The 18,964-nt window shown below is 48.1% G+C and overlaps 1 protein-coding gene across 1 annotated transcript in view; it reads right to left on the bottom strand.

Annotated features, from left to right (window-relative positions):
- GPLD1 (glycosylphosphatidylinositol specific phospholipase D1) overlaps positions 1 to 18,964 on the bottom strand; it is a 65,502-nt gene that overhangs the window by 19,256 nt on the left and 27,282 nt on the right. The window contains exons 12-21 of the mRNA XM_012458521.3: positions 17,174 to 17,239; positions 14,519 to 14,639; positions 11,007 to 11,146; positions 8,811 to 8,997; positions 5,498 to 5,608; positions 3,585 to 3,659; positions 3,328 to 3,484; positions 2,347 to 2,488; positions 1,274 to 1,379; positions 1,094 to 1,187 (exon numbers count right to left, since the gene is read on the bottom strand). Of these exons, the coding sequence (XP_012313944.2) occupies positions 1,094 to 1,187; positions 1,274 to 1,379; positions 2,347 to 2,488; positions 3,328 to 3,484; positions 3,585 to 3,659; positions 5,498 to 5,608; positions 8,811 to 8,997; positions 11,007 to 11,146; positions 14,519 to 14,639; positions 17,174 to 17,239 (1,199 nt within the window). The remainder of the gene's footprint in view (positions 1 to 1,093; positions 1,188 to 1,273; positions 1,380 to 2,346; positions 2,489 to 3,327; positions 3,485 to 3,584; positions 3,660 to 5,497; positions 5,609 to 8,810; positions 8,998 to 11,006; positions 11,147 to 14,518; positions 14,640 to 17,173; positions 17,240 to 18,964) is intronic.

The following is an 18,964-nucleotide window of genomic DNA, read 5'->3' on the forward strand; positions in this document are numbered from 1 at the left end:
ATCCGCCCACCTCGGCCTCCCAAAATGCTGGGATTACAGGTGTGAGCCACCGTGCCCGGCTGGGAATATTTTTTGTTGTTTTTTTAAAAAAAGACTCTTTCCCATAAAGTAAACAGAATAATGGTTTATTAAAATATGTCCTCAGGGCTGGGTACCGTGCATCATGCCTATAATCCCAGCACTTTGGGAGGCCAAGATGGGAGGATTACTTGAGCCCAGGAGTTAGAGACCACCCTGGCCAACATGGTGAGACCCTGTCTCTATAAAAAATAAAATATTAGACAATGTGGTGGCTGATACATGCCTGTAGTTCCAGCTACTCAAGAGGCTGAGGTTCGAGGATCACTTGAGCCCAGGAGGTCAGGGCTGCCATGAGCCATAACAGCACTGCTGCACTCCTCCATTGCGAGGATCTATCTTTTTTTTCCTTTTTTGAGACAGTCTTGCTGTCTCAAAAAACTTATTCCTAGTGAACTGACTTACACAATTTTTCTCTAGCTCCAAGTTCAATGTGATAGGAGCTTTAATACACACTAAGTTACTTTCTTATGTCATTTTCAAAAAACCTTTGAAATAAGTATTTTATTTTTTTGAGATGAAGTCTTCCTCTGTTGCCCAGGCTGGCGTTCAGTGGCATGATCGTGGCTTGCTGCAACTTCCACCTCCTGGGTTCAAGCAATTCTCCTGCCTCAGCCTCTGAGTAGCTAGGATTACAGGTGTGCCTCACCATGCCTGGCTAATTTTTTTATTTTTAGTAGAGATGGGGTTTCACCATGTTGGCCAGGCTGGTATCCAACTCCTGACCTCAAGTGATCTTCCCACCTCAGCCTCCCAAAGTGCTGGGATTACAGGTGTGAGCCACTGCAGTGGGCCTAAAATAGATATTTTTAATTTCAGTTTTGTAGATGGTGATCCTAAAGTTCTGAGAGGTTAAGTAACTTCCCCAAAGTTACATAAATTGCTATTAATGAAAAAAAAGAAATATTTAAACCTAGATCTATTTGGCTCCAGATCTGGTAACTTTCCTCCAAGAGGACGTGTACAAGGAGCCACATGACTGGAAGGAAGCAGGGCGTCGGGGTGCAAGACCTACCGTGTGTCGGGGCCCCAACCAGCAGCACCTGCGTCAGAGTCCCGTTCATCAGCACATGGCCACTGGACAGCGAAGTACCCAGTTTCCCCATTGCCTGTGAGATGCAATAAATCAACACTGTATAGCAGAGGAAGCTTCCCTGGAGTGTCCGCTTTGCTGTGGGGGGAGGGCTTGCCGTACCTTGTCTCCAGAAATGGTAAACCAGCTTTGGCGGTTTGGTGGGAAGTAGCCATACACCCTGCCAAGGCTCTTTTTCTCATCTCGGATGCGTGACAAATGGCCCAGCCTAGAAGGAAACACACTGGGCTTAGCTGCCAGGGAGCGACACTGAGGGCCTGCTAGGCCAGGCGCGAAGGTGCAAGGGAAGGAAACACACCTCCCCAATCCAGGCCTCCTGGCAGGGTCTCTGGCCCTGTGACCGGAACTGTCGGAGTTCATCTCAACATCCAGGCCCTCCAGGTGCCATACCCACCATCTGCCTCCCAACTGACAGCAAGTATACAGGTACCTATTGTCACAGACTCAGCTGTGGTCCCCCCATCCCTACGCTCAAGTCCTAACCCCCAGTATCTCAGAATGTGACTCTATTTGAAGACAGAATCTTTAAAGAGGTGACAAGTTAAGATGAGGACCCTGATCTAATACAACTGGTATCTTTCAAAGAAGAGGAGAGGCAGGAGGATCACTTGAGGCCAGTTTGAGACCAGCCTGGGCAACATTTCAAGACCCCATCCCTACAAAAATGTTTTTAAATTAAAAAAAAAAAAAAAGTTAGGCATGGGCACACACTTGTAGTCCCAGCTATTCAGGAGGCTCAGGCAGGAGGATCCCGGAGCCCAGGAGTTTGAGGCTGCAGTAAGTTATGATCACCCACTGCCCTCTGGCCTATGCAAGAGAGTGAACCCCAGCCCCTCCTCCAAAAAGAACAAAATAGAAGTGGGGAATGGGTCACACACAGAGGGAAGACAGCATCTGCAAGCCAAGGAGAGGTGCCTCGGGAGAAACCGGCCCTCTGACCTCAGCCTTGATCTTGGACTTCCAGCTTCCAGAACTGAGAGCAAATAACACACTTGCCTATTGTGTTTTTAAATTTCTACGGAGGAGAATTTGCAACCTTGCCCAGAGCCTTGGCTTTTCCTTCAAAGGTCAAGCATTTCCTCGCCCTTTTCCCTGCGCCCCACACTCGGTGGGCTCCACGGTAGCAGGTGCCTGCCCCTGTGTTCGTGGGTCCCAGGCCTCAGCACCAGCCTCACCTGCTGGCATTCCTCCAGGTTGGGCTCCCTACCAGCAGCACAGTTCTGTTGTCCATGGTGACGCCGTGAAGGGAGTATCCCAACCAGGCAAAGTCTTCCTCGCCTCTTACCATCCAGTCGGCTGCCTCCACGTTCAGGATTTCTAAAGAAGACAACCCGTCCCTTTTGTTAACACTTTAAGTGAGAGGACTACTGGGATGAAAAGAAAGGGTCCTTTTTGTAGCCTAATAGAAATGGGTTCACTTTGCTGAGTTTTTGCTGAAAGTCTTACATGTCCTCATGATGACCCAGGACCCCAATGTCAAAAATGAATCTCACACTTCATATGAGAAATACATTTCCAAAGCTTCTGTGGAGCAGAAGATGTTATTTAAAAAGGCTCTGGGACAGGTGTGGTGGCTCATGCCTCTAATCCCAGCACTTTGGGAGGCCAAGGGGGGCACATCACCTGAGCTCAGGAGTCCAAGACCAGCCCAACCGATATGGTGAAACCCCATGTCTACTAAAAATACAAAAATTAGCTGGGTGTGATGGCATATGCCTATAGTCCCAGCTACTCAGGAGGCTGAGAAAGGAAGATTGCTTGAACCCGGGAGGCAGAGGCTGCAGTGAGCCAAGATCATGCCACTGCACTCCAGCCTGGGTGACAGAGGGACACTCTGTTCCCCCCCGCACCAAAAAAGGCACAGTCGACAGCACCTCTGAGATGCTTTTGGTGCAAAGCCTCCTCGGTGTTTCTATTTTACTTGGAGACACTATGAGAACAGCCTATTTGCCTCGTTGGGTCTCTGCCTAGAAGCTGTGGGTCTGTTTTTGTATGTTCACATCACTTGCCAGAACGTCTTTAAGGGTAACAGACTGTGTGAAAATGTTGGTGAAATGATGTGGAATACGGAAAAAGGACATAAACCTGTGTGCAGGGTAAGTTATTGTACATGCACAGCGGCCACAGTCTCCACCCATTCCCCCATCAGGCACTACCTTTGTCGCTGTGGCTGGGGCCAGAATAAAACGCAGCCACGATTCCCCTCTGCTTCCCTCTGCCCGGGGCAAAGGGGGAGCCAATCACCAGATCAGGCTCACTGTCTCCATTCACATCTGCAGCCAGCAGAGTCCAGCCCAAGTTACAGTAGACGTCCTGAAGAAGACACCAGGAAAGCACATTTTACCCAGTCCTGGTGGCAGCTAGGATACAACAAGTCCCAGGTTTCTGCACCTGGCCGAAGTGGTCAACATACCTGGCAAGAGATGGTGATGTTAGGGGCAGAAGACATTCTTCCTTGCTTGGAACCGAAGTAGACATACACGGCACCCTAGATAAGGACAGACAGCAGACAGACATGAGGCGCTGGTGGTGACCCAAGAACCTTAAACAGCGGCGAGACAGCACAGACTGACTCTGGGTCCAGGTATGGTGGCTGATGCCTATAATCCCAGTGCTTTGGGAGGCCGAAGTGGGAACACTGCTTGAGGCCAGAGTTCAAGACGAGACTGGACAACATAGTGAGATCCTGTGTCCACAAAAAATTGGTGTCTTTTTTGTTTCTTGTTTTTTGATTGCCCATGCCCGAGTGCAATGGGGCAATCTCGGCTCACTGCAACTTCCACCCCCCAGGTTCAAGCAATTCTCCTGCCTCAATCTCCCTAGTAACTGGGATTACAGGCTAATGCCAGCTACAACATCCAGCTAATTTTTGTATTTTTAGTAGAGACAGGGTTTCACCATATTGATCAGGCTGGTTTCGAAGCCCTGACCTCAGGTGATCCACCCACCTCAGCCTCCCAAAGTGCTGGGATTATAGGCGTGAGCCACCGCGCTCAGCAAAAAATTGTTTTTTAAATTAAAGCGAGACCTTGTCAACTTATCACCGCCCCTGATGCCTGGGAACTTAATGACAGACAGAAACCCATCCTCTGCATTGCTGCTGGGCTGAAAGGAATTTTTTTAAGTCTGTCACTTCCATCAGACTACGAGAGTCCGCACTGCAGAAATGATGCTCCGTTCCTCTTTGCCTCCCCAGTGTCTTGCTCAGGATCCTCCACACCAATTGTGCAGTGCGCTTGCAGAGTGACTCACTCAGCTCTGTGCACACCTCGGGCCCAGCAGTGTCAGGCTCTCCCATGAAGCCTCCCGGGCTGCAGCCCCTTGTACCCATGGCACATCTGAATGCCAACATACCACATGTGTACCATTCGCCTGCCTGAGGATACAGGCTGAGCTGTTTTATTCCGTGTTATCAATCAGTTCCTCTTATACCTTGCCTGTCTCCAACCCCATTCATTCTATAAGCACTTTTTTTCCATCATAAGCCATGTACTAGGTACACAATGGCAAATAAGACCAATCTCTGCCCTCCTGAAAAGCGGGCACACAGGTCATTATGACACCCACGGTAGAAGGAGCTTTAACAGGGCCAAGCGCAGGATGCTGTGTGGGGACAAAGAAGCATCAGCCTCACCCAGAAGTCAGATGATACTTTTTGCAAGAAGTGGCATGTCACTCCTAAAGAAAGACAGGGGAGAAGACGCTTTTCGAGCAGAGGAAACTATGAGCAAAGATCGCAAAGTGAGAGAGTCTGATGAGTTCAAGATGTGACAGGCGCTGGCATGTCTAGAAATGGAGTGTGAGGAGAAGGGCGAGAGGGGAGCCTGAGCAGGGCAGCCGGCAAGCGGGGGCCCGTGGCCTCCGTGGTCACACGTGGCTCCCGGATGTGTGGGCCCTGCTATGGTATACAGCCAGCCCTGTAGACCAGGGCCCAAGATCTCAGCAGGCTTGGATCCAGCATTTGAGGGAAGGTCCAGGGAAGTCACCTCCCTCCTGTGATAACCAGAAACTACAGATTAGCTGGGACTTCTGTCTCCCTTCGCTGGCCTTCAGCATGGTTGGGAGGAAAAAAAGAACAAAATACCTGGTGCAGCTGGGAACCTACAAGGCCAGAATCAGGCCAGGGAGGCAGCAGCAGGTGCTACGAGGTGACTCAAGGTCACGGCGAGGCCCCGGAGGAGCCTGAGATTACCTACTAACAAATGCCCTGTCTGCCACCCTGGCTGGCTGCTTTGCTCCAGAAGCTCACCCCACCGTTGGCCTCCCTCAGAGTCCCCTCCCTGCCCACCCCATTCTCCTCCAGCCCTACCCCAGCAGCAGCCTTACTTTGTAGGTGAGCTGGTCGGAGCCCACGGAGGGAGCGCCCACAGCCAGGTCAGGAACGCCATCTTGGTTAAAGTCCAACACGGCCAGGGCCGAGCCAAAGCGACCTGAGGGCTGAGGAGGCACAAGTTTACTTCCCCTAGGCTGAGCCACGTCCTTGGAAAGAGCACTCCTGACTCCCAGGGTGCCGAGAGGCCTGGGGAACCCCCACTGCCACCCAAAAGCCAACAGTGCGGCAAGCTGTAACGCATCTACAACACGTCAGTTAGGGAGCTCTGCCCTAAGCACATTTGCAGCATGTCTGTCTGCCTTGAGAAGAAGCAAAGATGCCAGAAAGTAGAGGGTCGAACTTACAAGTTGTAGGTTTGTCGAAAATAGCCTCGTGTATGTTCTGACCCACATTGAGCATCAAACTTATCTTTGAAAGTATCTAAAATAGGCTGGGCACTGTGACTCACGCCTGTAATCCCAGCACTTCAGGAGACCAAGGCGGGTGGATCACCTGAGGTCGGGAGTTCGAGACCAGCCCGGCCAACACAGTGAAAACCCCGTCTCTACTAAAAATACAAAAATCAGCCAGGTGTGGTGGCACATGCCTGCAATCCCAGCTACTCTGGAGGCTGAGGCAGGAGAATCGCTGGAACCTGGGAAGCAGAGGTTGCAGTGAGCCAAGGTCGCGCCACTGCACTCCAGCCTGGGCGACAAAAGTGAAATTCCAACTCAAAAATAAATAAATAAATAATACAAATTCAGTTTCTCAGTCGCAGTAGCCACATTTCAAATGTTCAAAGCCTGTGTTTAGTGTCTCCTTCACTGGCCAGCACAGCTACGGGACATTCCCATCAGTGCAGAAAGCCCTGCAGGACGGTGCTGCTGCGGACACTGTTCTAAGCTGTTTAAACGGATTAAGGGAGGAACAGATAGAAAACTCAGTCTCTTCGGGGACACTCTTCTTCACTGGCATGACTTTCTCCGTCTTTCTTTTCCTCCTGTCTGGAATCAGCCTAGACCTGAATGCAATTCATTCACAACTTACGTAACAATCAACGGCCTTTCACACACAATGGTGGTTGCCTCATCATGCACGTGCTCTACGACCCAGGTTCATTATTTATGAGCTAATCTCTCCACACGCGTGGGCAATGGCATCAGTGAGTACTGCCCTTTCCTATAAGGCGGAAACTTGATAAACAAAACACGCTAGGGCAGGGTGGGAACCAGTAACCGGGGCCCTGCCAGCTGAGAACTGGTTCATTTCATCACCATCAGCTGCACCATCCAGCCCAGCATTCCAAGAGGAGCACAGAATTTTAAACCAGGCAAGACCTTGAGATATCTATCACAAACCTTCATCGTATAAATGAGGACACCGAGACACTCATTGCGGTCAGGGCCTGAGGGCAGGATTCCTATCCCTGGTCCATGCCTTTATCTTGCCATCTTTGAAATTATCAAAGGTCAGTCGGGGAGGAGGGCATGGAGCCACTGCCTTCCTCACCCAAGTGGTCTTTGAGAGAGTTTATCACCCATCGGAAACAGTTGCCTCTCTCATTCCCTGTTCACACGCGCCCAAAGCTTTACACTTTGCACAACAGTCTGACGGGGAAAGGCTTTGTAGAGAAGTAAGAAGCAACCGGATTAGATAGATTTATTTTGGAAATTTTTCATTTGGTGTCAGAAGGCTCTGATAAATGCTGTCCCTCCGAGACTGTGACCTGATATACTGGCCAGTCCCTTACGTGTACATGTTGGATTCAGAGCTCCTTTCATCAGAGCCTAAACTAGATCATAAACCACTGCACTTAGTTTTCAAAGTGTGTTCATGGCCAGGCACGGTGGCTCACACCTATAATCCCAGCACTTTGGGAGGCTGAGGTGGACAGCTTGCCTGAGGTCAAGAGTTCAAGACCAGCCTTAGCAATATGGTGAAACCCCGTCTCTACAAAAAATACAAAAATTAGCTGGGCATGGCAGTGCGCACCTGTGGTCCCAGGTACTTGGGATACTGAGATGGGAGAATAACTGAAACCCAGGAGGCAGAGGCTGCAGTGAGCCAAGATCACACCACTGCACTCCAGCCTGGCCAACGAACAGAGACTGCATCTCGAAGAAAAATAAGAGCATGTTCAGGTGTGCCATCTTCTCTTCTCTTCACGGGATTAACATCACAGCGGAAGGTTAAGTGGCTTGCCGGGAAGAACCCCAATGATTTGACCAGAGGTCTAGGGTTCCTTCCCCTGGCGCCTGACACTCAGAGAATGCAGTGCCAGGCCAGTGTCGCCAGAAGCCCCACCCTTGTCAGCGACTAGCAGAAGGGCTCTGTCTACCCCTCCTCACTGCTGTTACAAAAACTAATGCCTCTGCTGTTAGAAACACTTTCCAGGACCCTGGCATTCCTGGGAGGAATTAATGCCTGGACTCCACGAGCAACGTCTGTAATTACTGCAGGTTTTTTCAGAAGATGAATAACCACGTAGGACAAAAGAATGAAATCTAAAGAAAAGTCTGGCGTTTAGTTAATAGTGATGTACCGATGTTGTTTTTATTTTTAATTTCTGACAAGTATACCATAATTATGTAAGATGTTAACATAGGGGAGAATGAGTAAACAGTACACGGGAACTCTCTGAACTATCTTTATATCGTTTCTGTGAATCTAAAATTCTGGCCGGGTGCGGTGGCTCACGCCTGTAATCCCAGCACTTTGGGAGGCCAAGGCAGGTGGATCACCTGAAGTCAGGAGTTTGAGATCAGCCTGGCCAACACAGTGAAACTCCGTCTCTACTAAAAATACAAAAATTAGCCAGGCATGGTGGTGCACATCCGTAGTCCCAGCTTCTCGCGAGGCTGAGGCAGGAGAATTGCTTGAACCTGGGAGGCAGAGGTTGCAAAGAGCAGAGATTGGACCACTGCACTGCAGCCTGGGTGACAGGGCAAGTGATTCTATCTCAAAAATAAATAAAATGCTTAAAAAGTTTTACAGATATATACATTCTCTCTCTCTCTGTGTGTGTGTGTGTGTGTGTGTGTGTGTGTGTATAAAGACGTTTTATATCATCAAGAAATCACATCCCAACCGGCCACACAAAGCATTTCTCAATAGCATGTGTGTTTTTGGAAGGTATTAGAGTGATGACAGAATAACAAACGATGTGAACATGCTTTTGAAAATAAAAAGCGATTCACAATTGTACACTACCAGCTGTTTGTTACTGTAATCATTCTTGTTACTAGTTACTCATCCTGGAGGATCTGCTACAAAATGCAAGCAGTGGTTACTGAGCACTAGAAGAGAAAGCATGAGATAGCGTCTCACCTGGAAGCCTTCGAGGATCCCGTGCGCCTCCTGGTCCAGGTCCAGGTCGACGGGCGGCAGACCCAGGTCACTGCCGTAGAGGAGGTACACGCGCCCAACGTGGACGTGGCCGGGGCGGCTGTAGCCTGGTGCACCCACCACAAGGTCGCCGTGCCCATCCTGGTTGAGGTCAGCTGAGGTCATTGCCCTTAGAGAAGTGAAGGGACCCGCCACGGTGCACACTGAGTACAGGGGGCAAAGCTGTCTCCTGCTTCTTTCCTTTCTACAGCCCAGCACGTTAACTGTCTCTCACTGACTTTTCCACCCTGTGTTGACTGTTGTGAATATTTGTTTCTGAGGTTGTGTTGTTTGTGTGATTCAGTCTCATTCTTTAAGGGGAAAAATACAATAAAAATGGACAAATCAAGGCCTCTAAGCATTTCTGGACCACCTAACCTGAGAGGATGAAAAGTGTCCTCATGAAGTTTCCCATCTTACATGTCAAACCAGGGCCTGCCTGAGAGCAGAGAGGAAGTCCAGTCCAACCAAGCCCCTCCAGCCACGGCGCAGGCTGCTTTCTGATCTGTCAACTCATTAAGACAAGCCTGTGTGAAATAAACGATGCTTCTACCATCGCCACACAGGCAACTGCTACTGGGCCAGATCAAGTGTCCAACATGTGGAGCAGAGGTTCCTAGACGAGATGCCACCAGCCACCAGTTACAGAGCTGGGCAAGCCGAGCCAAAGGTTCAGGTGCCACCAATGGGGCTGGAAAGACTGGAAGTCACTTGTTTATTCTAGGTCTTATCGCCACATAAAGAACACATGGCAGAACAAAGGAAAAAGGCCGTGACGGCTGGTGGGAGCAGCGGGCGAGCCGGGGCATCTGCTGCTCTGTTCTCTGCACTCTGGAGGCTCAGTGCTGGCCAGTAATGGCCCTAGGGACACCGCTGTGGCTGGCTGTCCTTGTGTGGCTGCCAGCCCACCAGGAGGCCTTTTGGATCTTTCAGGAAGGTGGCCAAGAAGAGCTATGACTCACAAGTGAACGACCAGTGAAGACAGCATGCACCTCCCCGTCTCCCACACTAGAGCTGAACGCACAGAGGCCCCGAAAGGAAGGGCTGTCAGGAAACTGTGCCGAGGAAAGGCAATGCCCTTTGGAATTAAGGGGTGTGATTTTTTTTAAAAAAGCCTTCATTCAAACCCCCAGAAAACAGTCACTTTTATGTACTTGGGCTTGGTTTTGCATGTTGTTGCTGTTTTGTTTTGATTTTATTTATTTATGGGGGGGCTTAGTTTTGGTTGCTTTTAAAATCAGAGGAATTCCTAACATTCTCTTTATAAAACTATCATGGTAGATCAGCTTTTACCATATGAAATTATAATATTTAAATCACTACAACAGCTATCTGCTTACATCCTTCTAATGTTATTAGATTACAAAAGAAATCTGTAACAATATATCTCCAAGAATATCAGAGCTTTGCAAAAATTCCATGAAATAAACCTTTATTGTTGTGATTTAGTAAACCAAAACATCCTTGTATTTAAACACATTTGACCAAATTTAAGGAGATCATTTTGTTGTTATAGTAACTTAACCCTTAAATTAATGCTTTTGGCCAGGCACGGTGGCTCATGCCTGTAATCCCAGCACTTTGGGAGGCTGAGGCAGATGGATCATTTGGCCCAGGAGTTTCAGACCAGCCTGGATGACAAAGCAAAACCCCATCTCTAGTATAGAAAATATAATTTTAAAAATCAAATAAATTAATGCTTTCATTGATGATAAATTGATTGGCAAACAAGGTGCTAACAAGTGCCATTTAAAACAGTTGCAAAGGGCTGGGCGCTGTGACTCATGCCTGTAATCCCAGGACCTCGGGAGGCTGAGGTGGGTGGATCACTTGAGCCCAGAAGTTCAAGATGAGCTTGGCCAACATGGTGAAACCTCGTCTCTACTAAAAATGCAAAAGTTAGCCAGGTGTGGTGGCACATGCCTGTAATCCCAGCTACTCGGGAGACGGAGGCAGAGAATCTCTTGAACCCGGGAGGCGGAGTGTGCAGTGAGCCGAGATCACGCCACTGCACTCCAGCCTGGGCAACAAAGCGAGACTCTGTCTCAAAAATAAAATAAAATGAAGTTAAAAAACAGCTGCATAATGACTGAATAAAATTAATACTGAAGAAAACATTCACAAGTGAGATAAACGTACCAGCCAAGCCTTGCATAAGGACGTGACAAGTAGTAAGACGCCAAGGGGCTGGAGACGTGCTTCTGTGACAACTCAGAGCCACCTGCGAACATGGTCCTGATGTTCCTTTCCAACGCCTTGTACATAAAGGACATAGAATCCTGAAACAAAATAATCAGACAGTAAAGACACATGGCATCGTCAACAAAGCTACCGTTTCCTATCCAAAGAATTGGACGTGCATGAAGGAAGTGAGTTTTTACAAGTGCTCAACAATGAACATTACTTCCTATCAGCAAGTAAGATCACATCGGACAGGCAGTTGGGATAGTGCCTTATGCTAATGCTGAGGGATGGGAGAGTTACAGCCTGAGAGGCGTGGACCAGCATGAGGAGAAAGAATTCTCGCTCTGTCACCCAGGCTGGAAGGCAGTGGTGCAATGTCAGCTCACTGCAACCTCCACCTTCCGGATTCAAGCAATTCTCCTGCCTCAGCCTCCCTGGTAGCTGGGATTACAGGTGCACACCACCACACACAGCTAATTTATGTATTTTAGTAGAGATGGGGTTTCACCATGTTGGCCAGGCTGGTCTCAAATTCCTGACCTTAAGCAAGCCACCTGCCTTGGCCCCCCAAAGTGCTGGGATTACAGGCGTGAGCCACTGTGCCCGGTGGACTAAAATTTCTTACAAGACAAGTCTGGCCAGGTGCAGTGGCTCACACCTGTAATCCTAGCACTTTAGGAGGCTGAGACAGGAGGATCACTTGAGCCTAGGAGTTTGAGACCAGCCTGGGCAACATGGTGAACCCCCATCTTGACAAAAACATACAAAAAATTAGCCGGGTGTGGTGGAGCATACCTGTAATCCCAGCTACTCGGAAGACTGAAATGGGAGGATCAGCTACGCCCAGGAGTTCGAGGTTGCAGTGAGCAGATATCCCATCACTGCACTCCAGCCTGAGCAACAGAATGAAACCCTGCCTTGACAACAAAGACAAGTCCTTTCAATCTACAACTACAATCCTATTTGTGTATATATGTACTTTTTAAACAACAAACTGGAGTAACACCGGGATGCCAAAGACATCCTCCAAATCACACCCAAGTTGAGATGTGGCTGTATTTGCTTCCAGGCAGGCATGAGAGGTCACATGCACAGTGCTAGGAGCCATAAGCCAGAGAATTAGGGGGACAGCAAGCCCCTCAGCTTGGGGTGCTGAATCGTTCTTAACGTGGTTACCGCAGAGACAACGCCACAAACTAGAGTCGCCCTGAGCAAGCTGGCCAGACACTAGATCCATCCAAGTAAGGGGACACGACTCTGCCTCTGCCCAAGAGTGACATGAGACCACACACAGCATCCTGGGTCTGCTCCAAGCAGAGCACAGTTGGCTCACAGCATTAAGGCAGCCCAGATGGCACAGGCTGTGGCAAAGCACAGGCTCTGCGGCTCTTTCAGGCATGACTATGCCTTCTGCTTTGCCCACTGTAATCTCGCTGGCAGGCCATGCATAGATTGACTCATCCTAAAGTCCAGCTCTGACTTGCTCATTCATCCAGGAAGCAATTCATCAGCTCCTGCTGTATGCCAGGCACCATGACAGACACTGCAAACATAAATTCCATCCTTAGACAATTCATTTCTTTTCAAAGGAGAAAATGCAAATATGGCAAGACGAAATGACACGTGCTTTGATAGAGTCACGTCCCCCGGTCTAGGACCAGCAACATTATTTAAGGAGGCCTGGGCAAAATTAAAACGTGCAGCCTTTTGTTAACAAATTGTTAAGGCCGGGCGCGGTGGCTCACTCCTGTAATCCCAGCACTTTGGGAGGCCGAGGCGGGTGGATCACCTGAGGTCAGGAGTGCCAGACCAGCCTGGCCAACATGTTGAAACCTTATCTCTACTAAAAACACAAAAAGTAGCCGGGCATGGTGGTGGGTGCCTGTAATCCCAGCTACTCAGGAGGCTGAGGCAGGAGAATTGTTTGAACCCAGGAGGCGGAGGTTGCAGTGAGCTGGGATGACACCACTACACTCCACCCTAGGCTACAGAGCCAGACTCCGTCTCAAAAACAAACCAACAAAAATTGTAAGTTTTTGTTGGTTTTAAGTTTAAGAATTTTAAGGCAGTGACAGAGGAGCATTAAACCTAAACCAGGCCCGTCCCCAATTCCCGGAGACCCCATTCACAAAGGTGTCTACATCCTTCTCCTGACATCAGGAGCCACCACAATCAATGCCTACTTCGCTTCCTAAGCCTCTCACAGTAACTCACATCCCTCGTCCTGTGCTCCAGGCAAATAACACTATGCAGATTTCCCAACACCTGAAACTTCCCCAACCCACTAACAGAAATGTACTCTCACCGATTAAATACTGTCTACTGTCCAAGGCCTAACTCAAATGTCACCTCCTGCAAGAACCCTTCTCTGTCTGACAGCTTTCAAGATGAAGCTTTTCTCCCTTTGTTTTTTGTGAGACAGGGTCTCACTGTAGCACCCAGGCTGCAGTGCAGTGGTGCAACCTCGGCTCACGGCAACCTCTGCCTTCCAGGGTCAAGCAATTCTCCCACCTCAGCCTCCTTAATAGCCGAGACTACAAGTGCACACCACCATGCCCACCTAATTTTTTGGTATTTTTTGCAGAGACAGGGTCTCATTATGTTACCCAGGCTGGTCTCAAACTCCTGAGCTCAAGCGATCCACCTGCCTCGGTCACTTAAAGTGCTGGGATTCCCGGCGTGAGCCATGACGCCCACTCTCTTCGCTATCTAGCGAGCCCTTACCTCGCCGTTTGCTGCAGTCTGCACTTGTCAGAATCTGCTCATGTCATGGTTAGTTTTGGATTTGTCACTCCTTTTAGATTCAAATGTTCTAAGGGTCCGAGTTCATTTGTCTTTCATTTGACATCCCCCCAGTAGACTGTCTTCACTTAATAGGTAGCTTCATTGATGGGTTTCATACACAGTGGGGCTATGCACAGTGAGCCTTCAACACTGCGAACATCCCTGGGACTGAGGACAAAGCAGGACTGGCCTGGGGGCCCAGGGTCATCCTGACTTGACAGAGACCACTGAGGAGCAGACTCAGGGCGTCTCCAGAACAAACCACATATGGATGCCAAGAGTATCTGCTGGCCTGGCACGTGTCTAAGCCCAGGCTGGAGTGAGGTTGGGCTAGCACGTGTCTAAGCCCAGGCTGGAGTGCAGTGGCATGATCATAGCTGGCTGCAGCCTCGAACTCCGGGCTCAAGCGATCCTCCTACCTTAGCCTCCGAGTAGCTATGACTACAGGCACAGCCGTCGCACCCAGCTAATTTATTTATTTTTTGTAGAGACAGGGCCTAGCTATGTTGCCCAGATAGGTCTCAAATTCCTGGCCTCAAGCGATCCTCCCACCTCAGCCTCCCAGCCACCACAGCCCACCACGGGTAACTTTCAACGTACAAATAAATACCCAGGGACTCTGCGAACCAAGACATCACAAGCAGCAGCATTCCTTTTTCTCAATCTGAGCAGAAAATTCTTACCGGGGTCCAGGAATCTACACTGAAGAACACTCCTCTTTCAGTATAGTTTATATTTCTCTCAGCATTTTTAGTTAGGGATGTAGTGAAATTCCTGTGAAAATCATTTTTCTGCATTTTTGAGCTGTGGAGGAGAAAGAGAAACAAACTGGTTAAACCGAGAAAATAATTAACCCCTGAAAACCCGAGCAGAAGAATCCAGTCATGTTAATCACAGGTTAAAAGCCTGCAAAATCGTAACATCAGAAGGCTGAAGGAGCAACACAGAAAGTCTAACTTTAGAAAAACCTTGATTGCACAAAATCTTTTAGTAAATACATTTCTAAGGCTTAAAAGCCTATCCTTATAAAAATATTTCATATAATCTCAGACCTCTACGGTAGGAGTAAAAGGCCTCATTTCTTTCCAGATTATGAAAAAATTAAAGGTATTTCAGTATTTCACATAAAAGGGTAAGAAACAGATATCAGCTGGTGGGGAACTGGTACAGTTTTCGTTTGAGACAAAGTCTTGCTCTGTCCCCCAGCCCAGAGTGCAGTGGTGATCTCAGCCCACTGCCACCTCTGCCTCTGGGTTCAAGCAATTCTCCTGCCTCAGCCTCCCGAGTAGCCTGGGACTACAGGCGTGCACCACCATGCCCGGCTAATTTTTTTGTATTTTTAATAGAGACAGAGTTTCGCCATGTTGGCCAGGCTGGTCTCAAACTCCTGAGCTCAGGTGATCTGTCCACCGCAGCCTCCCAAAGTGCTGGGATTACAGGCAAGAGCCACCGACCCAGTTGGCATACTGACTTATCTTCAAAGACGTGCTAGAATTGAAGATAAAAATACATTTTCACATATAGAGATGTCAACCAGCCATAAAGCAGAGGACTGGAGGATTCAGAGAGGCTTTGGAAATGACAGATGTGGGGAGTAGGCCAAAGTCGTACGTGACGGGGCCCTGGGCAAGCCACCACCTAGTGTCACGGCTCTGGCAACCTGAAGGTGGCAAGCCGAATCTAAAGGTGTTCAATGTGATTAGCAAACACCACCACTCTGTTAAAGGAATGGTTTGCTAGGAAAAAAAACAAACTCCCCCAATTCGAATAAAACAAACGAGGACTTCACTGAAACCTTTCTGTGTAATTTTCATTCTTTCAAAGTGCTAAGATCATTCTACTCACACCTTTCATTGCAATACTGTATTTTTGAGTAGCCCACTCTTGACCATCCTTAAATACCTCAGTTAAGCCATCACTTCAAGGAGAGCTCTCCTGTGCCCAGGACAGGATGCCCTGTTGCAAATCCCCAGAATCCCTTGCGTTTTTCTTCCTAACACTTAATCATGGCCACAATTGCTCGTTCAGTGCCTATCTACCTGCCAGGCCATATACCTGAGAGCAGGAACAGTTTCCGTCTTGTTCACAATGGTATCTCTAGTGTCTGGCAGTTCCTGGCACCTACTGATTAGTAAATACTATCATAATGATATCTCTAGTATCTAACCAGTTTGTGGCACCTACTGATTAATAATTTATTATTTGTATTATTTTGTTATATTTTATTAATATACATATATTTATAATAACATTATTCAATGAATGCATAAATGACTGGTGGTCGGTGCTTCACTCCAGCAGGAAATACCATTTCCTAAAATACGAAGTGGGCCAGGAATGGTGGCTCATGCCTGTAATCCCAGCACTGTGGGAGGTACAAAGTCAGGAGATCGAGACCATCCTGGCCAACATGGGGAAACCCCATCTCTTCTAAAAATGCAAAAAAAAAAAAAAAAATTAGCCTGGTGTGGTGGCGTGCACCTATAGTCCCAGCTATTCGGGAGGTTTAGGTAGGAGAATCACTTGAACCTGGGAGGTGGAGGTCACAGTGAGCCAAGATAGCGCCACTGCACTCCAGCCTGGAGACAGAGCAACACTCCACCTCAAAAAGAGAAAGAAAAAGAAAAAACCAGACCTCTAGCCCTTACTACAGAGGGCTTCTCCCCACAGTGTCTCATTGATAAACACATTTTCATGGTGAAATCCGGGTGAAGCATATGAGTATGACAATATTGATAGTTGTAATACTAACTCCATTTCTTTTTTCCTTTTTTCAGACAGGGTCTCACTCACCCTGTTGCCTAGGCTGGAGTGTACTGGCGTGGTCTCGGCTCACTGCACTCTCAACCTCCTAGGCTCAAGCAATCCTCCCGCCTCAGCCTCCCAAGTAGCTGGGGCTACAGGCACACACCACCACACCGGGCTAATTTTCTTCATTTTTTGTAGATATAGGGCTCTCACTATGTCGCCGAGGCTGTTCCTGAACACCTGGACTTAAGGGATCCTCCTGCCTCAGCCTCCCAGAGTGCTGGGATTACAGGTATGGGCCACTGTGCCCAGCACTACCATTTAATGAGCAACTCACTCTGTGCTAATTGCTTTACATCCACCATTGCATAATTCTGGGAGTGTTGGTACGTTTTTTCCATTTTGCAAAAGGAGGAAGCTACAGCTCCAAAATTCAAGCAGCTAGTTTAAAAATCACACAGCTGTAAGTGCCAAATCTGGAATTTGAACCTACAACGGTCTCTCTACATATTCCCCGTTCTCAGCCTCTACAGGGCACCCCCTCCAGGTGAGATGTACTCTTTCTATGAACAATTCTGGAATCCACTTACCCCTGGGTGTGGTTTTGCTGGCCGCCACATGCAATGAACAGAGGGTTCTCAGGTAGGCTGCAGTCACTGGGGAAATAGTCAAATGAGTTAGGCATTTGTTTACTTCTTCACGAGCATGAATTTTACCAAGAATCGGGCATGTGCTTCAACCACCTCCCAAAGGTTTGACGTGTTCATTATCGCCAGGCACAGTGGCTCATGCCTGTAATCCTAGCACTTCGGGAGGCCGATGTGGGTGGATCATCTGAGGTCATGAGTTCAAGACCAGCCTGGCCATCATGGTGAAACCCCATCTTTAAAAATATAATAATAGGCCGGGCACGGTGGCTCACGCCTATAATCCCAGCACTTTGGGAGGCCGAGGCGGGTGGATCACGAGGTCAAGAGATCAAGACCATCCTGGTCAACATGGTGAAACCCCATCTCTACGACACAGAAAAAATTAGCCAAGCATGGTGGTGCATGCCTGTAGTCCCAGCTACTCGGGAGGCTGAGGCAGGAGGTTGCGGTGAGCTGAGATCGCGCCATTGCACTCCAGCCTGGGTAACAAGAGCAAAACTCCGTCTCAAAAAATAATAATAATAATAATAAAGTGTTCATTATCTAGCCATACAGGACCAGTTAAGAGCCCATGTTCTCCCAGAGAGGGTGAATAGGCTGACAGCTGTCACTATCATGGTAACCCAGGCAGCCTATGCTGCCAGTCACCCCAGACTTAGCCTTCCTCTACCCTCCCCACTGCACCTGCTGAGCTGTTCCATGCTAACATGAGACGTCTCAGAATTTGAGACTGTGATAAAAACTGGCTCCCAATTATGCCACCTTCTGCCCAGTTATGCACATTTATGCCTATATGTGCCTGAATTTCTCAATTTCATTTCTTTAAAAAATTCCATAAATTCAGTAATTAAATAGCTAATGAAGGATCCCCTTTCACAAGTGAAAAAGCCTCTGAGAATGCAAGAGATAAACTCTTCCCATTAGAGGCTCTCCCCCAGCACTGAACGGAAGCATTGAGGGAGTGGGTATTAACGTCAGAGAGGATTCTGGAATGAAGACCATCTTCAGAAGACTCATATGGAGGTCACTGAGGGAGTGATTTTGCGGTAATGCAAAGTCACGTGGAGTGTAGGGGTGAGGAAAATTAGTTGCTGAAAAAGAAATTCCAAAAAGGGGGTGGGAAAAAGCTGAAGGCCAACTTTTCCTACCAAAACATTTCTCAGGCCAGCTTTGAGCTGCGGCGAAGGTTTTCTCTTTGAACCTTTTCTTCTCCATCCCAGACTGCAGAAGGCAGTCTTACAACATTAGCGCTATGCTTTCAAATAGACTTTGAGGTGAGCGGAGTTCTGGCTAGGAATGTGACTGACACTATTTCATTGCTTCTTTAGAAAATATACCATAAGTTCCAAATAACGTAAGTGCGGTGTGGAAGATCATCTAGCATTAGTAAGCTGGGAAATGCCGTTAGTAAGAACATATTTATGTTTTTCTTTCTGTTATGAATTTATTTGTGTTGCCTCTTTTTGGAGACTTCGCTGAAATTCCCGTAAATATTCATAAATTCTAACCAATCTTTCTTTGTAGATGTATGCAAAGCATCGATCAGCTCATGAAAGTTTAAACCTTGGTAAATTAGAACAGGGATCAAGAGATAAGAAACATGTTATTTCTCAATTTCTTTTCCTAACGTAAGAGTAAGGTCCAGCTACACATCCTTCCCTAGCTATTTGGAGAACCAAACCGAAAACGAACACCAAAAAATGTTTCCCAGTTTGGATGATATAAAACGAG

The sequence above is a fragment of the Aotus nancymaae genome, unplaced genomic scaffold (assembly GCF_030222135.1).
Source record: "Aotus nancymaae isolate 86718 unplaced genomic scaffold, 86718_ANA_hifiasm-v0.15.2.pri h1tg000051l, whole genome shotgun sequence".
NCBI classification, from domain to species: domain Eukaryota; kingdom Metazoa; phylum Chordata; class Mammalia; order Primates; family Aotidae; genus Aotus; species Aotus nancymaae.